At 45.3% G+C, this 19,433-nt stretch overlaps 1 protein-coding gene across 1 annotated transcript; it reads right to left on the bottom strand.

The window, feature by feature from the left end:
* Positions 1 to 415: 415 nt before the first annotated feature.
* Positions 416 to 14,521, bottom strand: POGLUT1 (protein O-glucosyltransferase 1). Its single transcript, XM_030958561.1, has 11 exons — positions 14,426 to 14,521; positions 14,145 to 14,235; positions 12,193 to 12,336; positions 11,622 to 11,757; positions 8,906 to 9,027; positions 7,327 to 7,386; positions 6,259 to 6,358; positions 5,396 to 5,454; positions 3,474 to 3,641; positions 2,908 to 2,964; positions 416 to 2,293 (listed from the first exon to the last, which is right to left on the bottom strand). The coding sequence occupies exons 1-11, from the start codon at positions 14,511 to 14,513 to the stop codon at positions 2,137 to 2,139; spliced, it is 1,182 nt and encodes a 393-aa protein (XP_030814421.1). The 5' UTR covers positions 14,514 to 14,521; the 3' UTR covers positions 416 to 2,136.
* Positions 14,522 to 19,433: the final 4,912 nt, after the last annotated feature.

Genomic DNA, 19,433 nt, shown 5'->3' with positions numbered 1-19,433 from the left:
GCCAGGTTTGTTCTCCCCGCGAGAGAGGAGTTTTGGGGACTGTGATGCCCGGTTTGCATAGGACAGAGGGGGAGCATCCCCGGGCTTTGAAGACGCATATGCTGCGCGGCGAGAATGTGCCTCTCATTGCCTTCCCTAAAACAACTCCCTCTGTTGTGAATCCTCCTTTCACCAAAGCAGGGAAAGCTCCCCACCAGGGGAGGTGCCTGGGCCTTCCCACCGAGCCTGTGCATATTTTAACCCATGGGACTTGAATTCCCGGGATTCTTCCCCCAGTCCTGCGAACCATCTCTTTGGCCAAGGGCCACCTAAGCTGCAACAATCAAGTCTCATTGCAAGATCTACAGGTGGAAAAGCTGGGGCTCCATAGATCTCTTATTACTCTTCTGATGAAGAAACATGCAGTCAGCAAAACTTCATTTTTGTTTGTTTTATTCTAAAAAACACTTTGTTACAAATGGTTTTAAAATATCATAGAGGGCTGTTCAGTTTCTTGGAGAGCTGTCTCTCCATTGGCTAAAAACAGAAAACCAGAAAACCCTTTCCACTCTGGCACGGTTTTCCTGGGAAACCAGGTTCTTTTAATGCCCCATTCTGTTTGCTGGATGGGATAACCCCAGCACTGGTCCCAAAACCAACACACTGTCCCAGCAACCAGCACTTGATCAATAGGGCCAGTGGCTGTGTCCCTGTACCACGGCTGGATGGCCTCTGTGAGGGCACACATGCACTTAAATATTATTGTTCCATGCAATTTCCTTCTTCCCTGATCCACACTGACTACAGAGGGGCCTGAGAGCTGTTGCTATCATCCTATTCCATTATAATGTGCTGCTCTCTCAGCCTTGAGGCTGCTTTACTGACAGGGGTGCTCCCCTGGGAGGCTCCTGTGCCCCTCCTGCCATCCCACACTCTTCCTGTCTGGGTGCCAGAGAAGATGCTGCTGCCTCCCAGCCTCTCATCTTAGGGGGCACAGAGCATTTCAGGAATTGCAGTCCTTCTGCACCACAGAGGCTGTGGTGGGCATAAACACAGCAAGCACAAACAGCCCGTGACCAACCCAAAATGGGTAATGTGAGCAGTAGCTGCTACTGTGTGACTGAAGATATTCCCTCAACCAGCAGGCTGAAGGAGATGAAAAAAGAAGTGGCACAGCTGTGGGGAAGAAAAGAAGCAAGTACTGAAGTGAGCAGATGTATTATCAGTCTCAAAAAAAAAACCAAACCAAACCCTAAAAAAACCCCAAACCAAAACAACCCAAAATAATCCTGGAAGGATTACAGAAGGGGACCAGAGCAGATTCTGCACTTCTGGAAAAAGGAAGTGCTGAATCTACCTCTGTGAATACTTTCTCTGGGTTCCTAAGGATGACATCCCAGGATGTCTGGCCAGGCAGCTGGTGAGGGATAATTAGCAGGGGCTCAGTTGTGCAGGGCTGTGCAGGCACCCAGCTCATCTGCTGGAGGATGAACCATCTCTGTCTCAGCTGCCAAGCACATCACTGATGATGGCCCCATCACCAGCACATGCTGATGCCCTGTGAGGTAGGTAGGGTACTCTGCAAGGATCAGTTATCCTTTCAAGGGCATGTCAAAACCTTACCATCAACCTCTAAAACCCAACATAAAGATAAACTCTAAGCTATCCAGAAATGTAACCCCCAAATCCCCATTTCTGCTTCTGTCAGAGAAAACCTAATACCCCAAGTGCTATCACCCAGCTGAGAAAACATTTGCCAAACAAAGGGACAAGTATTTACTAGCTGAGTGCAGCTCACAGTCTGTGTCCTTTGCCATGACCTTTGGTAAAAATTCCAGTAAGGCTCCTCATCGACTGAATGGGACTTAGGATCATTTTGAGACAGGTAGTAACTAAGTCCTAAATGCTAGCATCCCTCCTCTAGGCATGACTGACCACCCCACTGAATAACCTTAATCCAATATGCTGCTTAACATTCTTGTGGTGACAATATAACCAGGCCCCAGTGCCTGGAAACACTATCCAAGTCAGCCTACTGCTGACTTCTCTGTAGTTCTGCTGTGAAAGGTAAGTCTGAGAGAGCAAGAAATAAGTTAATACTGATCTTCAGATTTCCACAGTGATCAGTTTGAGCCAAAGAGAAAAACAGAGAAGTCTCTACAGTTCTGTTTTCAGCTGTCCAGAAGTGATCTCGCTGTAGCTCTTCCTCCTTTTCACTTTGTAAGTCAAGATTTGGGAATATTCAGACAGCAGATGCTCCCAGTAGCAAGAGATGTCCTCCATGTCCAAGTGCTCAGTGATGAACTGACGTCCCCTAGAGACACACAAGGCACAGTCAGGCCTGTTTCCCAGTTCCTACAAGAGTCATTAGTTTTGGTTTGGATGTATATCAACTTTCACACTTCCTTGTTTCAAATGAGAAACATGCACTGCTCTGTACTGTCTGTTTTAATTTCACAATTTTCATTCATGCTCACAGCTCTGACGTTGCAGTGCTTTTGCTATCCTCAGGATGGTATTTGCTATCTGGGATAATAAACATCAGATTTCACTTATCACATGCAGCTAGAACAGCTCTGATGCATGCTGCTTCAGACCAGCCTGGATAGATAATGGTTACAGTGCAGATACAGCTCCCAGGAGCCAGCTTGTCTCATACTGAGACGAAAGCTCCCAACCTCTGCCAGCTTTCCATGGGGTTCCTGACATGGGTCACATGTGAGCCAAAGAGCTAAACACAGCATCCTGCCCACTGCTTCCCTCTGCTTGCTATCACTGCTCCAGCCCTCCTGCTGTCACTGCAGAAGATCAGTTATACTGCACCCTCCTAAGACTGGGTTGTCTTTGATGGGCAACCTCTTCAAAAGCAGTGTAAGAAAATGTTTTGGAAGAAGATTGCCTAATAGCCAGGAAGGACATGCTGCTTACCTCTCTGAAATTTCTTGTGCTATGGCATCATTTTCCTTTACAAACTGCAACAGCTCCCTAAAATGAAGACACACACACAAAAAAAATCTATGAAACAACTGGCTCAGTGGAGAACATCACCCCTTGGCTAAATTGTTGGGCAGGGTGAGGTTAAGAGTCTACAAGTGAGTGAAGGTGCTGCTCACCTCAGAGCACAGAAGAAACTTCTCTTCTTGATTGTTTCACATCAGTTCTGGACAACATCCTGAAATCTGGGAGCTAACACATTTTTGGCCCACTGATAAGTTCTTCCTCCCCCTTATCTCTGCTGCCCACTTGCAAATTTAAGTGTCTAGTGCCTGCTGATTTCAGTGAGAGTGAAAGACTTACTCCAGTGAAACTGTAATCCCCAAGTAACAGCCACAAAGGATTCTTTGGGGGCAGTGATGAAAAGGTCATGACCTCCAAGAGTCTTTGCCTGACGCCTCGGAGTGGAGGCACTTCATGGCCTAACACAAACCATCCTCCCTTCCCAAAGGCTTCCCCATGGTATGGAATGCTCCAGGGAGCAGCCTCAGGCCCCACACCTGACATCAGAGAGGTCTGACCGCACTGGGATGTAGTGGACCCAAGGCTTCAGCTGCGGGTAGAAGAACTCCAACCACTCCTCTCCGACGTGGAAGACGAGCGAGCCGCAGAGGAAAAGGTGCTTCAGGCGGAAACTGGCCGCCACTCCCCGGAAATTAAACAGGTACCTTTAACAGGGGGAGCAAAGAGAGGCACCTGATTACACACCTTGTGTCAGGAAGTGCACTAAGGTGTGCTGGTCTCCAAGCAGCAGTGAACCTTCCCTGGCAGGCAGCAGCTGAGCAGGTCACTCAAACAGAGGAAAGGTATTTATCTGAAGCTGCTCACAGGAAAGGCGAGCTGAAGTTGAGATTCTGCTGTCTGTCAAAACTCAGTGAGAAATTCAAGGTGTGAGGCTTTACCTTTGATAAAAGCACCTCCCTGTGACAAACCAACAAGGCCTCATGGACAATTGCCAGCAAGGCATGGAAGGTCACAACATGGATTCTGCAACCCTATGGGGTCACCCAGAGGCTTTGTCAACCACAAGGAAATTTTTCCCAATTCCCTCTTGCCTTGCAGTGAAGCTTTTCTGTTCACTGTTGTGCTTTGCCACATCTATCTCAGGTTATTTTTTCCTCTGGGATTCTGCTTTAATCTGAATGTAATTGTTGGATATTAACTTGGGAATGCAACCCTAGGAGGTTGAATGGGCCATTACACAACAGATGGACTTCGCAGATAACAAAGAATCCACAATTTTGTTTTCAGTATTTTCTGCCAAGTTAGTAAAGTGGGCTTGACTGTGGCAAGGGGATATTTCTCTTAGCAAACTGTATCTCATAGGGATGTTTGTTTGCTTACTTGTTTTCTTTATCAAACCCACATTTCTCCTATTATATGGAAAGCTATTTTTCCTACGGGTAAACCTCCCCAGAACATAACTGATCTTTGAAGTCAAACATTTTGGGCTGGGGGAAGAGAGTTCTTCCTTTAATGAAACTATTTTGGGCAAGACGGAGCTTATATATTATATATATTTTGAGCAAGATGGGAATTACAGCTAAACTTAGTTCAGTAGCAATTAACAAGGAGTAAATCTGAAATCACTTTGCATCCTTTGTACTACCTAGGATCTCAAGGCAGGCACGAGCAGCTCACTGTATAAGGAACTCAGCAAATAATGTAGAGATGTAACAAGAATGTAGCAAGAAAATGCCTCTGTCCAATTCCAAACACAGCTCCCACCATCCATGACCTCAGCCTGCTGTAACACCTACACTGAAAGGACCAAACAAAAGTTCATGTTGACCCTACCACCCTGGGCTGCAGCAAAAGTGTGTGAGAAGGTCTCAGCCTAAACCATATGATGGGCTGGGGAGCACCAGAGTTGGGCAGTGTATGTGTAACAGAAGGGAGAAATCTGTGCTTCAGTCTAGTGAAATACAAAATGAGACAAGTCAATCACATTTGCACAAAAACACAGATTCAGCCAAATGACTGAGCTCTTATATCAGCAGATTCTGGCTGGCAGAATCACAACTAGCAGAAGAAAAAGCAAAACATCTGACACACAAGTGCATACACACTAAGAGTTTATATTGCACATAGAAACCTGTGAGAGTGTTACACCAAAAAACCCTCATTAAGTAGTTAAAGAATAAAAACCTTTGTAAATCAAAACCACATTCTCCTAAACAACATAAAAAGTATTAATTAATACTGAGTCTGCTCAATCAGATTTCACGTTCTCTCTTTTACTACATACACCCAATGGCAGCATTTGTCATGCTAAGCTCCCAAATTTTCATCTGCTCATAAGTTTTCATATCTGCATGAGGCTGGTTGTTGAATTAGACCTTAAAATAAAATGAGACCCTACACCATGCCAGGAAAGACTAACCCACAGCCCTTGAACAGCTTTACTAATCAAAACTCTTACTTGTATTTGCAGTGATCAACCAGTGGAATTTCCTTTGCAGGAGGCTTTCCTAAGGTGTCCTTAAAATAAAGAGAATTTAAAAACAAAACAAAACAAAACAAAACAAAACAGTAAGCTTCAAATGGTGATTTAACTTGTTTTCATTCTCACTTAGAAACAAAGGTAAGGTGTCAAAAGCTTCCATTCCCACTTCTGAGAAAACCTTCTCTGGTGGGCTGTTAGAAGGATCATAAAGAATTCCCAGCCCTTCAAACATGAAAAAAAGCTCAGTAAATTACACACTGCCTGTAAGTGAATGCCAGCACAAACACATTAAATGATAATGTTTTGTTGGCAGCTACAGAGTAGAAAACAGCTTGGGACAATGGACTGTGTGAAGCCAAGTGTAACTGGATTAGCCAAGACTGTCTGGAGAGAGCTGGACTGCAGACTAAGTAAGAAACTAAAAAGTTATCAGCAACAGTTATCAGAAAGTTATCCACAATAGGATCAAGAAATGGAGCAAACAGAAAAAGGTTTGAAGACTGACAACACCACAGAGGCAGCTCAGAGACAAGAAGGCTATGGGTTGGCCAATTTTGTTGTGGGAGAGGAGGAGATTGGCAGAGATTCGTCTTCTTAAGTGTTCTCCTTTCCTTGAACAACAAGCGTGGAAGGAAGAAAAGTGTTTGGCCTGCCAGGCTCTAGAGACTCCTTCCTTTCATCTGTCAGAGAGGTGCGGCCATCAAGGGAACTACAAACCTCCCCCACTCTAAAGGATCACCCACAACTCTCCAACAAGATGTTTCTCTCCCATCAAAGCCATCCTGCAATGCCACCCTTTCTGGCCTTCACACTCAGAAGACAGACAAACACCCACACACCTTTTCAGATTTCCAAGCCTGGTTTTTAGTGTACTCAGCATCAACAAGTTCTGGGTTTTCTCGGGACAGCAGGATGAGGGGATCTCTCTCAGGGCTTGTTCTGAAAAAGAAATGCTGTCACTAATTGCCAATCCTCATGACTCAACACAGCTAACAGGCTACAGGACTCGAGGCACTGCTTCTTTCTGAGGCTGACCTCCCTGTGTGCCCCCAAAACACTGTGAAGTGTGTACCACAGTAAATTTCTGGCCAAGGGTATATTAACAGAGGAGAATGAGTTATGGGTACCAAAATTATTTGACTGACTATATATTTAACAGTATTATTTAAACAATTCCCAGGACAAATCCTGCTGCCTTTATCCTGATGAGTGCCAAATGCTTTAACTCCCACCTTAGAGAAAGTTAAAAGATGCTCAGCATCTTCAGCCCTCTGACAGGGCTTTAAAACACTGCTGATAAACAAGGTTATGACATCCCCGAGACACATTCCTCGTCAGCTGCTGAGCCTACCGGGAAAGCCATTAAATCCTTCCCTATTGGGGAAGGGGAAGAAACAAAGTATAGGGTTTAACATTGTTTCAAACTGTCACTGGAGAGAGGCCAAAAAAAAATCTTCTCTTATCCCCCGCCACTCAGGTACCTTAAGGCCAGAATACTTTTCATTCAGTGTGGTGCACTTGCACAGCAAATAAAGCATTCACATTGGCAGGAAGCATGAACAGCAATATTAAATCTTTAAATTTGTATCAAGCACCTGCAGTTCCCTTCACAGAACAAAACAAGCGGGCTCCTGAGGTGACAGTTTTAGTCATTAAGAAATAATGTGGCAAATCCATCACAACTTCTGTTTCCAATATTAGGTGATTATAATAAACTAGTTGCAAATGGCAGTTCTTGTGGAGAATAACTAATAGTGCAATGCTGTACAACATGTTTTACTTTCCTTACTTTTGGAAAATACACTCTTAATTAGGGTTTAGGTCTAGGAGACATGGAAATTTCTATATACAGAGAGCTGTCATAGCCCCTGTTGGTAGAATTTTCTGTTGCAGGAAAAAATGCTCACCTGGATCCTCGGAAATATCCCTTAGAGATTTTTTTCTTCCATGGCCATTTTTCTGCAGATCTGAAAATATTTTTGACACATGGCAATAAGTGATTTAATATAACCATGAAACAACACTCTCATCAGATTTCACAGCATGGTGTCTTTTTCTAGTCTTCATTTTTGATGAAAATCACTTTCTTCATTATAGCATAAAAAAAAACTCTCACCAAGCACCAATGAAACAGGTTTTCTTGTAAATATTGTGTTTAAGGCAACATAATATAGGCTACTTTCCAGAACACCTTTCAGGCAAAACAATGTATTACACACAGCTCCCCACCAAACCTTGAAGGGTATTAACAGTTTGTCTAAGCTTTGAATCCACTTTTTGAGCTGTGGCTTTATTTTGCTGTAGTGAATATGGATAGTGAAAAACAACTAGAGAGTTTCTAATCAGTCATTTCCCACTACAAAACAAAACTGCCAATCAAGAAACAAAAAACCCACCTAGTGTTTTGCACTTAAAACACAAGAGTTCATTGTTTTTCCTAATCATTTCCATTTTAAACCTAATGAAGTCCTTCAAAATAGCTGTTCACCTGGGGTTTTTTTCTGCCAGCGCAGTCACCTGCCTCACCACTTCTCAGGGAACTCTGCCATGCTTTTCTGCTGCACCTGGTGGAACATGCAGGTCCTGACCCCAAGCTGATCTACCTGTGCAGGTCAAGCTTTGCATCTCCTTATAGTAAAAACACAAGGATGAGTAAATGCTTTGCACCTCCATTACACTACAACACATAGTAGCTTATTCATAGATTAGCTATGAATAATCACGTGGATCTTCAGATTTTGAAGAGCAAAAGATTAAACTTTGCATTTGGATGTCAATTACATAGAAGTGGTTTTTGTTATTTTGTTTCTGTGTTCACTCGTTGCACACTTGCTTTGTCACTCTCCATAGGAAGGAGCCCCTTGCTCTGCTAGTAAGTCAAAAGATCCTGCCAAAAGGAAGACTCCCAGCCAGAAATGTCTTCTGTTTAGCCCAGTAATGACTCTTGGTTCCTAGGAATGGTTCCAGGTTTTTCTATTGCACAATGACACTCAAGTAAAAGCAGATCTAAAGAAGGCTTTCCTTTAGCCTTCCAGTAGCTTATACAAACATCCTGGATCATCCCTGCAGTGAAAAAAACACAGCTCCTAGAGAAGTAGTTGAAAAGAAAGGAGAATATTTCTGTATGTCAGGGGAGATTTCTGCAGGCAAAAGATAACTGCTACTTTATTGACAAACCTGCTCTCCCCAAACCCGATAGCAATCTGGCCCTGACAGCATGAAGGATGTGCATAGTTTGTCCTCTGCATTCCTTACTAAAGGGTTGCAAACAGAGGAGCTAGTTATAACTTCCAGTGACATCACCCAAGGTTTCCATGGAGAATTCCCATACAGCAGTTAGGCTGTAGGTAGTTCATGTGAGGCAGCAGGACAGATCACAGGCCAGCTTGTGACTTATGGTCTTGGACATCAACACTAGCCCAGTGCAAGGCGGATTTTTGTCTTCCATGAAACCTCCCCCCACACATAACCATTCCCAAAACATACCTTCTGAGGTCCTCTCTCATGAGGTCCCAGCGCCCTAAACCTGTTGGGTAAATTGGCCAAACAGCTGGTCCTCCTTCCCAAAATGTCCAGGCAGGATACATGATATCATTGTATTCAGATGTCTTGAGAAAAAGGAGAGTAATGCAACAATGAGAGTAATATCTACTTTGGTTTATTGACTGAGCCCACCAGTAACAAATGTTCCTTCTGGGAGCTCTGCTGGCTTTCTCCATCATGTGTCCAAAAGAGGCCAAAAGAGCTTTGCAGTCACCATTTGCTGGGCAGAATTATCAGTGTTGGAAGGGACCTCTGGAGATCATCCAGTCCAACCCCCCTGCTGTGGAAGGATCACTTAGAGCAGGTTATACAGAAACACATCCAGGTGGGTTTGGAATGTCTCCAGAGGGAGACTCCACAACCTCCCTGGGCAGGGTTCATATGAAGACAGCTCGATGCTGAAATGCTTCAACGATTTTTAAAAGGCCTTGTCTTGCAGTGTGATGACACAGAACTTTCATGTAGAAAACAGCAAAAGAGATCCATGAGGCAGTTGATTAGTAAATAGCAAAAGACCTGAGCTCAACTCACCTTTCTAAAGACTTGTGCCTATGTGTAGCTACAAATGTTTTCTTCTGATGACAAGTCAAGAGGCATTATTACCTCCTCAGAGATAGAGGCACTTAGAGACACTTTGACATTAAGGTTTCCAACACTTCAGTTCATTTCACACTTCCTAGAGATCACTTAACAATTCACTGTAACAAATATCCAGGTCATGTAAGAATTCCAGTTCCTCACTCCTGTTTGGTTGCTTAAGTCCCCATATATTATCAGAGGGAAGATCAGCACTTAAGATTAAACCCTTCCATGAAACCAGACTATAGTCAACTTCCTTGCCCTAGCAGAAAACTTCCTACACAATTATCCATCTGTTTGTCACCTGGAGGTACTGGAGAGTCCAAGCCCAGTGAGGTAGTTAGGAGGTTAGTGCACATGACTTATGAACAGGGCTGAGGAATGGGTTTGTCCATGCATAGGAAGAAGAGGCTTGGGGGAATGTAAATGCCATCTCCTACTGCCTAATGGGAGAGCTTAGGGGGAGGCACACTCTTTCCTGTAGTGCAGAGCCAGAATAAGTGGCAGCAGGCTTTGATTACAAGAGGAGGAATTCCAGTTAGATAGTGGGAAATGTGTTTTCATTCATCAACTCTATCTGTGGATGCCCTGTCCCCAGGGATGCTCAGATCTGAGCAGGATGCAGCCCAGAGCTGGTCCTACTCTGAGCAAAGGTGCTGGACTGGATGACTTCTGAGCTCCCTTCCAACATGAATGAGCATGGGCTTCTCTGTCTTCTCAGTCCTGCTACAACCAGGCACTGGTAACAGAGCATGACAGCTCCATGATCAACTTTCTGAGACGCAGAACAGGAAAATATTTCAATCCCTTATACTTTCAGCTTTAGAAAGCACATGGGACCAGCACCCTGAAGTCTTCCTAACACTGGCTGCTGAAATGTGAGCGGTGCCTGGGTCACTGGGTTTCAATTAAGATCGGGCTGAGGTAACAGTTCAAATACTGGACAACAGTGAGTGCAGAGCTCAACTTCTTCGGGGTCTTGCAGGGCACTCAGGGGCAGAATGATGAACACAGCTGCAAAGATTAAGCTCCTGTAACCTGCTTTGCAAAAACTTGGGTTCTGCTGGCTAAAGTTAAGGTTGTTCAATGGCCAAAGGGCAAGACAGCTTGGCTTTACTGCTGCATCCAGCAGCAAACGTGGTTATTGCCTGTACTGAAAATCTAGAGACAGTTTTAGGACTGCTGTGGAGTAGTCAATAGTTATGGATCACATTATGGTTCAGATTGCATGAGCTGAAGACTGAGGTTCAGAGTAAGATCATGCACGTTAGCAGAAGCAGAGCTGGGTTTGAACTAGCAAGACCAAATAGTTCATTGCTTCTCCTTGCATCTTACTGCCTGCTGGACTTCAGCCAAAAATAGGATTTGTCATGAAAGTGCAGGATTGGGGCATACACTAAGGCAAAGTAAGATTAGCCAAAGCTTGAGGTGTAGGAGCATTTTGCTGAAAAGGATGAAACACTATGCTACAAGTCAGGTTTAACAGTGGGAGAGGTAGGAGAACATGCAGGAGGGCTCTTGAGTCTGGGAACAGAGAAGCAAAGAGCAATTGTCTCCATGCATGTGTGCACCTCTGCACACGTGTGCACATTTGCAGGTGGAAAAGGGAATCCAAGAGAAAAGGGTTCAGCGAAGGTGACAAGATTATAGAAACACCCATCTGTGGCATCACAAAACAAGGACTAAAATATTCACATTAAATGAGATTACTGTATGACCACTGACATGATCAAAAATCCTTAATATTGCTGATAAAGTATGGCTACAATTTTAACAGAGGTGTTGTAGCAAATGGGAGGAATACTGGCACATATCCCACCCAGGTGTGTATCATTCCACTGCAGCAGAGGTACAGTTTTTGACCTGGAAGAGGAGCTAATGAGGGGAAAAGCTGATCTATCAAATTGATCTGCAGGTCTGTCTGTCAGAAAACTGGAAGCGAAAGGAAACAAAGGGCAAGAAGGAGCAAGCAATTTCAACACACAGAAAATCTGCAGAGAACCATCCTTAAAAATATGTTCCCAAGAGAAAGAAGGACATGCACATCTTGGAAATGCTCAGCTTTTGAAGGTGTGTGTACCTTGCTGAAGGAGAAGACTGGGATAATGGGTTTCATCCACTTGGGAACCTGGGGGTAGTCTCGCACATTGATCACCATTTCCATGTCAGGGAGGCGCTGGATGATGCCCAGAATGAAGTGCTCAACTCCACTGCATCTGTGGAGAAATGACACATGGCAAAACACCTATAAAGAAGCAGACTCCTGCAGACTCTTGCAGACCTTTCTCTGCACAGAGGCAGAAGAGATGGTGAGCCTAAGGCATACAATGATGCAAACTGGGAACTGCCTAGAGCAGCCTCCAAGTCCCACTACAGTATGGACACCAATGAGGCAACTCATCCTATAAAATCTGGCCTGACCTGAATTTCTGTGGGATTCCACAACTAACCAACCTTTTGTGCACTGAAGTGCAACAATTACATTTTCCTATTGATGCATATAAGCCTAACAGTTTATTTTCTGGGCTTCTGCTCTGATGAGGAATTCAGACCTCTGAAATATCATTGTACCCAATAACTGCCAGCTTGGCAGTGTTGGAAGCACTCTTCTGTCCCAGCTAGGGAGAGCAGATCCTCTGCACAGCTCTTACCTTGCAGGGAACATGCAGTCCTGCTCACGATACAGTTTGTTTTTAATTATTTGGTAGTGGGTCCCGAGCTTCCGGCTCACCACATCTGCCATCGTCTCCTTGGAAATGCCACCTCGAAAAGGAGCCAGGTCCTGCTTCCAGACACTGAAACAAAACCATCAGCCACTATTATGTACCACAGGGAGGATACTGTGCATGAAATACTGCAGTGTGCAGAACAGGCTTCTAGCTAAAAGAAGCTCCATGTAGCTTCTAGGAGCTCTGCTGTGAGAATTTAAGTCTTGCAAGTTCCTCAGAGGTTCAAGCTTCACACTTTTACCTATGTGCTGTTTGCCTGAACACAGAGCCCAGCACAGGACAACTCTGGTCACTCTCTCACAGAAGTACCTGACATACCCAGGCATGTTTTGGGTAAAACCCTCCAGCTCACTTTGCCCTTGTGCTCTGGCTCTCTGTAAATGATGGAGCACACCAAGACCAAATTCCTCACAGAATGTCGCACTGTGCAGACATTAAAAATGTAGGTAACAGTCTAGTTGCATGAAATACCATCACCCAGGAACACTGGGTGAGTGAAAGCTGGCCCAGGAGGACAGGCCAATGCAGCACATGTCCTGTGACTTCTGCACACCACCAGCGAGTTCCAGGAACACAGTATGGAAGCACAAACCTAATGAACATATAAGAAAACACAGAAGGAGGATGCAATTTATATAAAATTACTCTAAAAGTCCTGTGATCTAACTGCTTGGAACGTGTAATAAACACTGTCAGATTGTAACAGCCAAGGAAACATTCTTTGCTTTTAGGTAGACATTGCATCAATGTTTCAGTTTAAGAAAACAGTGTCGGGGTGATCCCACTGTGTGAGTGGTCAAACACTGGTACGGGCTGCAGAGAGAGGATGTGGAGTTTCTTTGGCATATTAATGTTGAGATATTCAAAACCTGACTGGTCACAGTCCTGGCAACCCTACTTGAGCAGAGGGGTTGGACTCGATGATCTCAAGAGGTCCCCTCTAATCTCCAGAATTCTGTTGTTTCCTAATCTAATAGAGAGCAGTAAAACTGTGTCAGGAATTGCCACTGTGCAGAGTCTGACCACAACAGCATGAGCAGTCTGGGAGGGATGCAAACGGGATGAGCTTGAGAACAGGAAGAGAGTTACAGTGCCATGGCACATTCACAGCCATCCTCACCCTATGTCACTATTGCCTGTCATGATCCACAGCAGATTTTTGGAGGTTGTAACCACTTGGGAAGGTGTTTTGCCCAAAGGTGGGCAGGAGCTGGTGGGGTATATGCTTAAAGATTAGGATATGTCTTTAGGCTGTATATGGATTGGAACTTAGGAAAGACTGGAAGGCTCAGCTAGATGAGACTTTCTCTCATCAATATTTCAAGAGCAATGAATATCAAAAACTCCAAACAGAGAGTACAAAGAGTAGCTCAACATGACTCATCTGATTTTAAAAGCCAGTATAGCACTCAAACCCCAAAATGAGTGAGCACATCTGATACTTTTAAATAGGAGGCTTGAAGTTGGGTATCTGTGTTTTTGCATCTGAAATCCTAATCCTAAAGGCAGAAGAATATGGTAACTCCTAAATTCCCTCTCCTCCTTTAAACAAAAATGCTGATAAAGGTATCAAACCCCCCAGTCCCACTGAGTGAAAAGGCAGAAGTGGGCTGTTAAGAGAAATGCCACCAGCTATGTGTATGGTTTATTGTGTGGTCTATATGAAATGCCAACACACTGTACGTTCAGCTGCAAGCGGTAACAAGGTGTGTGACCCATAGCTGCAGATGTGACACTTTTGGGCCAAAATATTCCCTGGTTTATCCCCAATTCACCAGTGCTGCCGCAAGCATTCCCTCCTGAGACCTGCACAGTCAGTGAGTATTCCATCATGTCCGGAGACCTGCACAGTCGAAAGGAAACCAGTCTCTCACCTTTGGTGGCAGCTGCAATTTTCCTTTACACACGGCTCATAGGCTTCCACAGCTTTCTTAATTTGCCCAGTTATCGCTTTCCACTTGGCATCTAAAACACACAGGAAGGAAAAGCCAAAGGGTTCGATCCCCCCGCCAGCAGAACGAGCGGCGGGCTGGGGAGGCGGGGAACGGGCAGCGGCTCGGGCGCGCCTTCCAACCCGCGGGGTGCGGTGCTGGGGGAACCGCCCGCCGGCCCCCGGCCCCGTTCCGCGGTCCCGTCCCGCCGTGCCGCCGCTCACCTGCTGCCAGGGCGGGCTGCAGGCGGCACAGCGCGGCCACCGCGGCCGCCACGGCCCACAGCGCCAGCGCCGCCCGCCCCGCGGCCATGGCCGCCCCGCCGCACGGCCCAAGATGGCGGCGGCGCCCGCCCCGCGCGGCCATGGGAGATGTAGTTCCCGCCCCAGCGCTGAGGGGGCGGGCGGCCATGGGGACATTGCCGCGTCGCGACAGAGTGGCCTGTCGGGCATTGCCTGTCGCGGCGGCTCGCGATAGATGGGGCCGTGCTGCACGAGCGGCCGCAGCCCAGAGGGGCTCTGAGCGTGCAGCTGGGATAAGCCCCCAGGTATCCTCCTAGCGCCGCCCTCAGAACCCGCCAGCCCCGCACAGCTCCGGGGGCCCTCGCTCCCTCCGGGCGTTTTTGGGGAGAACTTCCCCCAGAACGATGAATCCCCTGGATACATCAAGCACTTGGGCCAGCCTGTAAGAGGCTCCTAGCCCGACCACTCGCTGTTGCCAAGGCCTGATACAATTTGAACATCTAAAGTCACAAATCTCATCAGTACTATATAAATGTTCAGACTGATTTGTGTAAATTTCTTTGCAATTTCAGGGCTGTGGACTGGAAGAGGTCATGGAATCATCGAATGGTTTGGGTTGAAAGGGACTTCAAGCATTATTTAGCTCCTGCCATGGGCAGGGATGTTTTCCACTAGACCAGGTTGCTCAGAGCTCCATCCAACCTGGCCTCGAATGTTTCCAGGGATGGGGCAGCCACAACTTTAGGCAACCTGTTCCAGTGGCTCACCACCCTCACAATAAAGAATTTTTTACCTAATATCTAATCTAAAGCCATGCTCTTTTGGTTTTAATCCATTCCTCCTTTTCCTGTCACTACATGCTCTTGTGAAAGGTACTGGAAGGCTGCAGTTAGGTCATCCCTAAGCTGTATTTTTTTTTTCCAGGCTGGACAAACCAAATTTTCTCAGCCTTTCCTTGTAGGAGAGCTCCTTCATCCCCATAGTCATCTTGGTGGCCCTCCTTTGGACTCATTCCAATGGGTTGATGTCCTTCAAGGATTAGATGATCTTTAAAGATCCCTTCCATCTCAAGCTATTCCATGGCTCTATGAAAGAAGAGAACTGAGAATCAGTGCTTGAGCACCATCAACATAACATGAAGGACTTTCACTTTGCAAAATGGTTTGTAAGAATCCAGTATTCAAAGCTACCCTCATCATAGTGTTTGGTAGTTGAGTTTGGGTCAGCTCGGTCATATTTGGCCATCCTTCAAGAGACAGGCTTATCAACAGGCTTATCAGCTAGATGCAATATCCATGCTGATAAGCGCCCAAATGAATGTAAGTCAGAGGGGCTGGGGATAAGCAGATACCATCCAAACATGAATCCAGACCAGTCAATCAATGTTTCTCCCTGAGGCTGAACATGGGAAGGTCTGTCCCAGTTTCATAGAGTCTGTACATTCAAATATGAACACTAAACATTCATTTTTCCTAGCTTGGTGGCTTTGGATTTCAGGAAGAGGAGCTGTGGTTGCTCATTAATAGGAAGGAGCCATATTTACACTAAGTTTCTCTAGAGTGAATTGATTAGCCACAACAGCCTCCAACTGCACTAGTCATAAATGCCTCTTTTGTGTGAAACTGAATTGGTCCTGTTGGTATTTGTAGATTTGGGTGGAGAAATGATTCCCAGAAAACAGACCAAAGAGGAAAAGCGTGTGCTGACAAGGAGCGTGAAGGTTTCCCAAGAACTGCTAAATTCCAGAGACCAGTAGTTCTACTGAATTTGCAAGAGCTGATAAAATCCAGGCACCAAGTCTGCTCACTCTGTGCAGGTGAATATTGGGATCAACCCCTGGCTGTGTGACCGGAGGGCAGCAGCTCCTACAGGCAGAGTCTGCGGGATCCTGTGTGCACCCATTGAAATAAGTCACTTTGAGGGACTTTCTGAACACCTGCTTGGAAGGTGCTAGTGCCAGCACAGCCCTCTCTACCGGGGTTGTCCCTGTGAGGGAATAAGGGAATCTTTGTGTATTATCTGCTATTAATAGTAACAACTTCCTAGAGTGGAAGCTTTGAGTAATTCTGGCAGTCTCATCCTAAATCCTTGTTGCACGGCCAAACATTTTTTAAGCAAATCAGGAAAATTAATCCCTTCTTTTCATCTTCTCCTCAAAATACTCTGTCTTCCTTTTGATTTCTGCATAAGGGTCTGCTTTCTTTCTTTTCCTCTACAGTCCTTCTTAGAACTGCAGTGGCCACAGATTCAACTAGAGGCTGGTCTGAAGACTCCCCCAAAAGTGTGAACCTTCGTAAGGTAAAAACAAAAAATTGTCAATACTTTTAAATATCTGTATTTGCCTCTGCTGGCCTCACTCAGTCTTAGCCATCTCTACATCACTAATCCACCCATTAGTTCTAGCAAAGTTTTCTGTCTTCCCTCTCAGGTTCCAGACCAGATTTTCCTGCTTCTTTCCTGGCTGACTGAATAGAGACATCAGCACACTCTTCCAACACCATTTCTATTTGTTTCTCACAGCTCTCTGCTAGTCTCCTACTCAGCCAGTAGAGCTGTAGTAGCTCACTCTGTAGCAAAGGTTATTTCGGGTACTTTCTCTGAAGCAAATAGTAGGAGTGGTAGTCAGCATAAATGTTTAATAGGCCCTGAGAGCTAAGACTTTAAGATGAAGCTTCTTTTGAAGCTACATTTACAGCCTCTGCTCTCCCAGGCTTTGTATAATGAAAGCACCCCAGGCCACTGTGGTGTGGTTTTGGCATGTGCTGTAGCTCCCCCCAAGCACCTTGGATGGTTGTAAGCCTCAGAACCCCTTGACTCTCACTTCAAACACAGCCTTTGCCTCACCTTCTCTACCTTCTTAATTTCCTGTAAATCCAGAGCTCCGTGCAGGAGCATCTGGCTCTGATCTTTGATACCCTCCCTCAAACACAGCCCCTCCCTCATTTTTTTTTCTCTGCCAAATCAAGAATAAACACCCACAAATTTACTTTCATCCAGTTCCATGAGCCCGGAGTGGAAAATCTCTTGGCTGTAAATCTGGTGTCCTTGCTTTACATATTCAACATAGGTTAGAAGAAGGGTGCTCCAAGCTGCTTTTGAGATTGAGTTGAAGAAAACATGCTTCCTACATGTTGAGTTTCTCTCAGAGCTGTGGTCTGGCTTTTCTTTGCTGCTATCTGCTTGAGAAGGGGTGGCAGTGGGGGCTGTTCTTTAATTCATCCTTTTGTGCCAAATGGAAGTCCTAGGCTTCCTGAATTCCTCTAATAATGGGGAATATTTCCTGTGGAGAATGGCCATCTCAGGAGATGGAAGAAGGAAAATGTACAGGCTGCTGAGCTCCAAAACCTGACTGACATCACCAAGGCTTCTGGGGATGGGTCCAGTCTTTCTCAAATGAAGCCACACAGCTTCTGGAGAGTCGAGATTGTTTCCTCTTGGTGAGATCCTTGTGGAGCTTCTTTTCCTCATGGCTGTGAGCTGTGTCTCATAACATGCAGCCCTGTGGAGGTGTCGGACTGTGCCTGTCAGGATTCAGGGCTGGCCACAGCGGCAGTACATGGCTTGGGGATGTTTGGTATTGAATATTCAATTATTTTATGCAAAGGAGGGGAATTATAAAAGCGTTACAGCAACTGGAGCATTGCAGAGATGTGTAGTGCCAGAACAGGACGCCCAGTAAGGGTTGGGGTCATGAATGAAGGCTCAGACTAAGACTCTGCAGGCTCTGCAGAACCTCGGGTTTGGACTGGGCAAAACAATGCTGGAGAGCCCAGAGCTGGGTTTTGATGAAATCCCATCAGAGGGTGCCAGTGAAGGAAGTCAGTAACCCAGCCCTCAACCCAGCCTGAGGATTTGTCAAGGCAAGGGAAACAATGGAGCTTCCAAGAAACAGTGGGAAAGGCATCTGTAGCTCAAGCCCAAGGTCGAAGTTTAAGTAGTTGTGCATGCTGTGTGAGCAACACAAACCAACTACATCTGGTGCTTGGGGAAGATGCAAGAACTGCACTGGTTTCATCCCTCGAGGGATTTGTATGTGTCAGAGGATTCCTGTGCTCATGACAGTGATGACAGTGTAATAAGTTTTTTTTTTTTATATTGGCAGCCCCAAAGAGGAAGAAGGACACCTATTTAGTGTGAATTGAGTATGTAAATACACTTTTAAATATTGGGCCAGGAATATTCTAAGACTTGTTACTTGTACCCCTTAAAAACAGTACAGATAAATCCATCTTTCTTGGAGGAGTTAAGAAAACCTAGGACTCCTGCACAGAAAGATGAACCAAGTTCTGGTTCCTCCTAAAGACACAGCACTTGTCACTACCAGTGTCATTGCTGCAGCTACTATTTTTCCTGCAGGCCACCATCACTGGAGAATTCCTAGATGTCTGTGTCTCCATGAACATTAATTCATTGGAGTTGTTAAATTATCAAAACATGGAACTGAAATTGTGAGCATCTCATGAACTGAGGGACTGAAGTCACCAGCTCCCCTGCGCAAACCAAAAACTGGAAAAGACAAATTTGTGGTGGTGGTGCATGGGGGGGTGTTTGGAAAGTAAAAGCCCTTTGTCTCATCAAGAGGATGCATTCAATTTGCATTTTGCTCTTGAGTCACAGGACATCACCACAAGCTGAAATTGAGCACATTCCTATAGAAAAAGCATTGGCATTGGGCCATGGCTGTAAAGACTCTTAAAAATTTGCTTGAGAGGCCATGTTAACTAAAACTGATCATAAATCACTTTTTGCCATTGCCATTGGGGATCTGGCAAACACCTTCCTGCAAACAGAATGTCTCTTTCTTTAGCTACAGTTGTATAACTTGCAAATTGAATGCGAACCTGAGAAAGATTTAGTAGTTGCAGGCACACTCTCTAGAGCCTTTGACAAAAATTCTGTGGAACAAAGTCCCAGGCTAGATTATGGATATGTCAATTGGGGAAAACAAAATAGAAAAGCCCAGCCTTGTCGGTTTTCAAATGAAATGCAG

The sequence above is a fragment of the Camarhynchus parvulus genome, chromosome 1, assembly GCF_901933205.1.
Source record: "Camarhynchus parvulus chromosome 1, STF_HiC, whole genome shotgun sequence".
NCBI lineage: Eukaryota > Metazoa > Chordata > Aves > Passeriformes > Thraupidae > Camarhynchus > Camarhynchus parvulus.
This window is presented reverse-complemented; position numbering and strand designations above follow the sequence as displayed.

Coding starts and splice junctions, on each gene's coding strand:
- POGLUT1 (XM_030958561.1), bottom strand. CDS start 14,513: ATGGCCGCGGGGCGGGCGGCGCTGGCGCTGTGGGCCGTGGCGGCCGCG. Junction 6,359..7,326: donor GGATATTTCCGAGGATCCAG/GTGAGCATTTTT, acceptor TTTCTTTTTCAG/AACAAGCCCTGAGAGAGATC. Junction 3,642..5,395: donor GTTGATCACTGCAAATACAA/GTAAGAGTTTTG, acceptor CCCCTGTTAAAG/GTACCTGTTTAATTTCCGGG.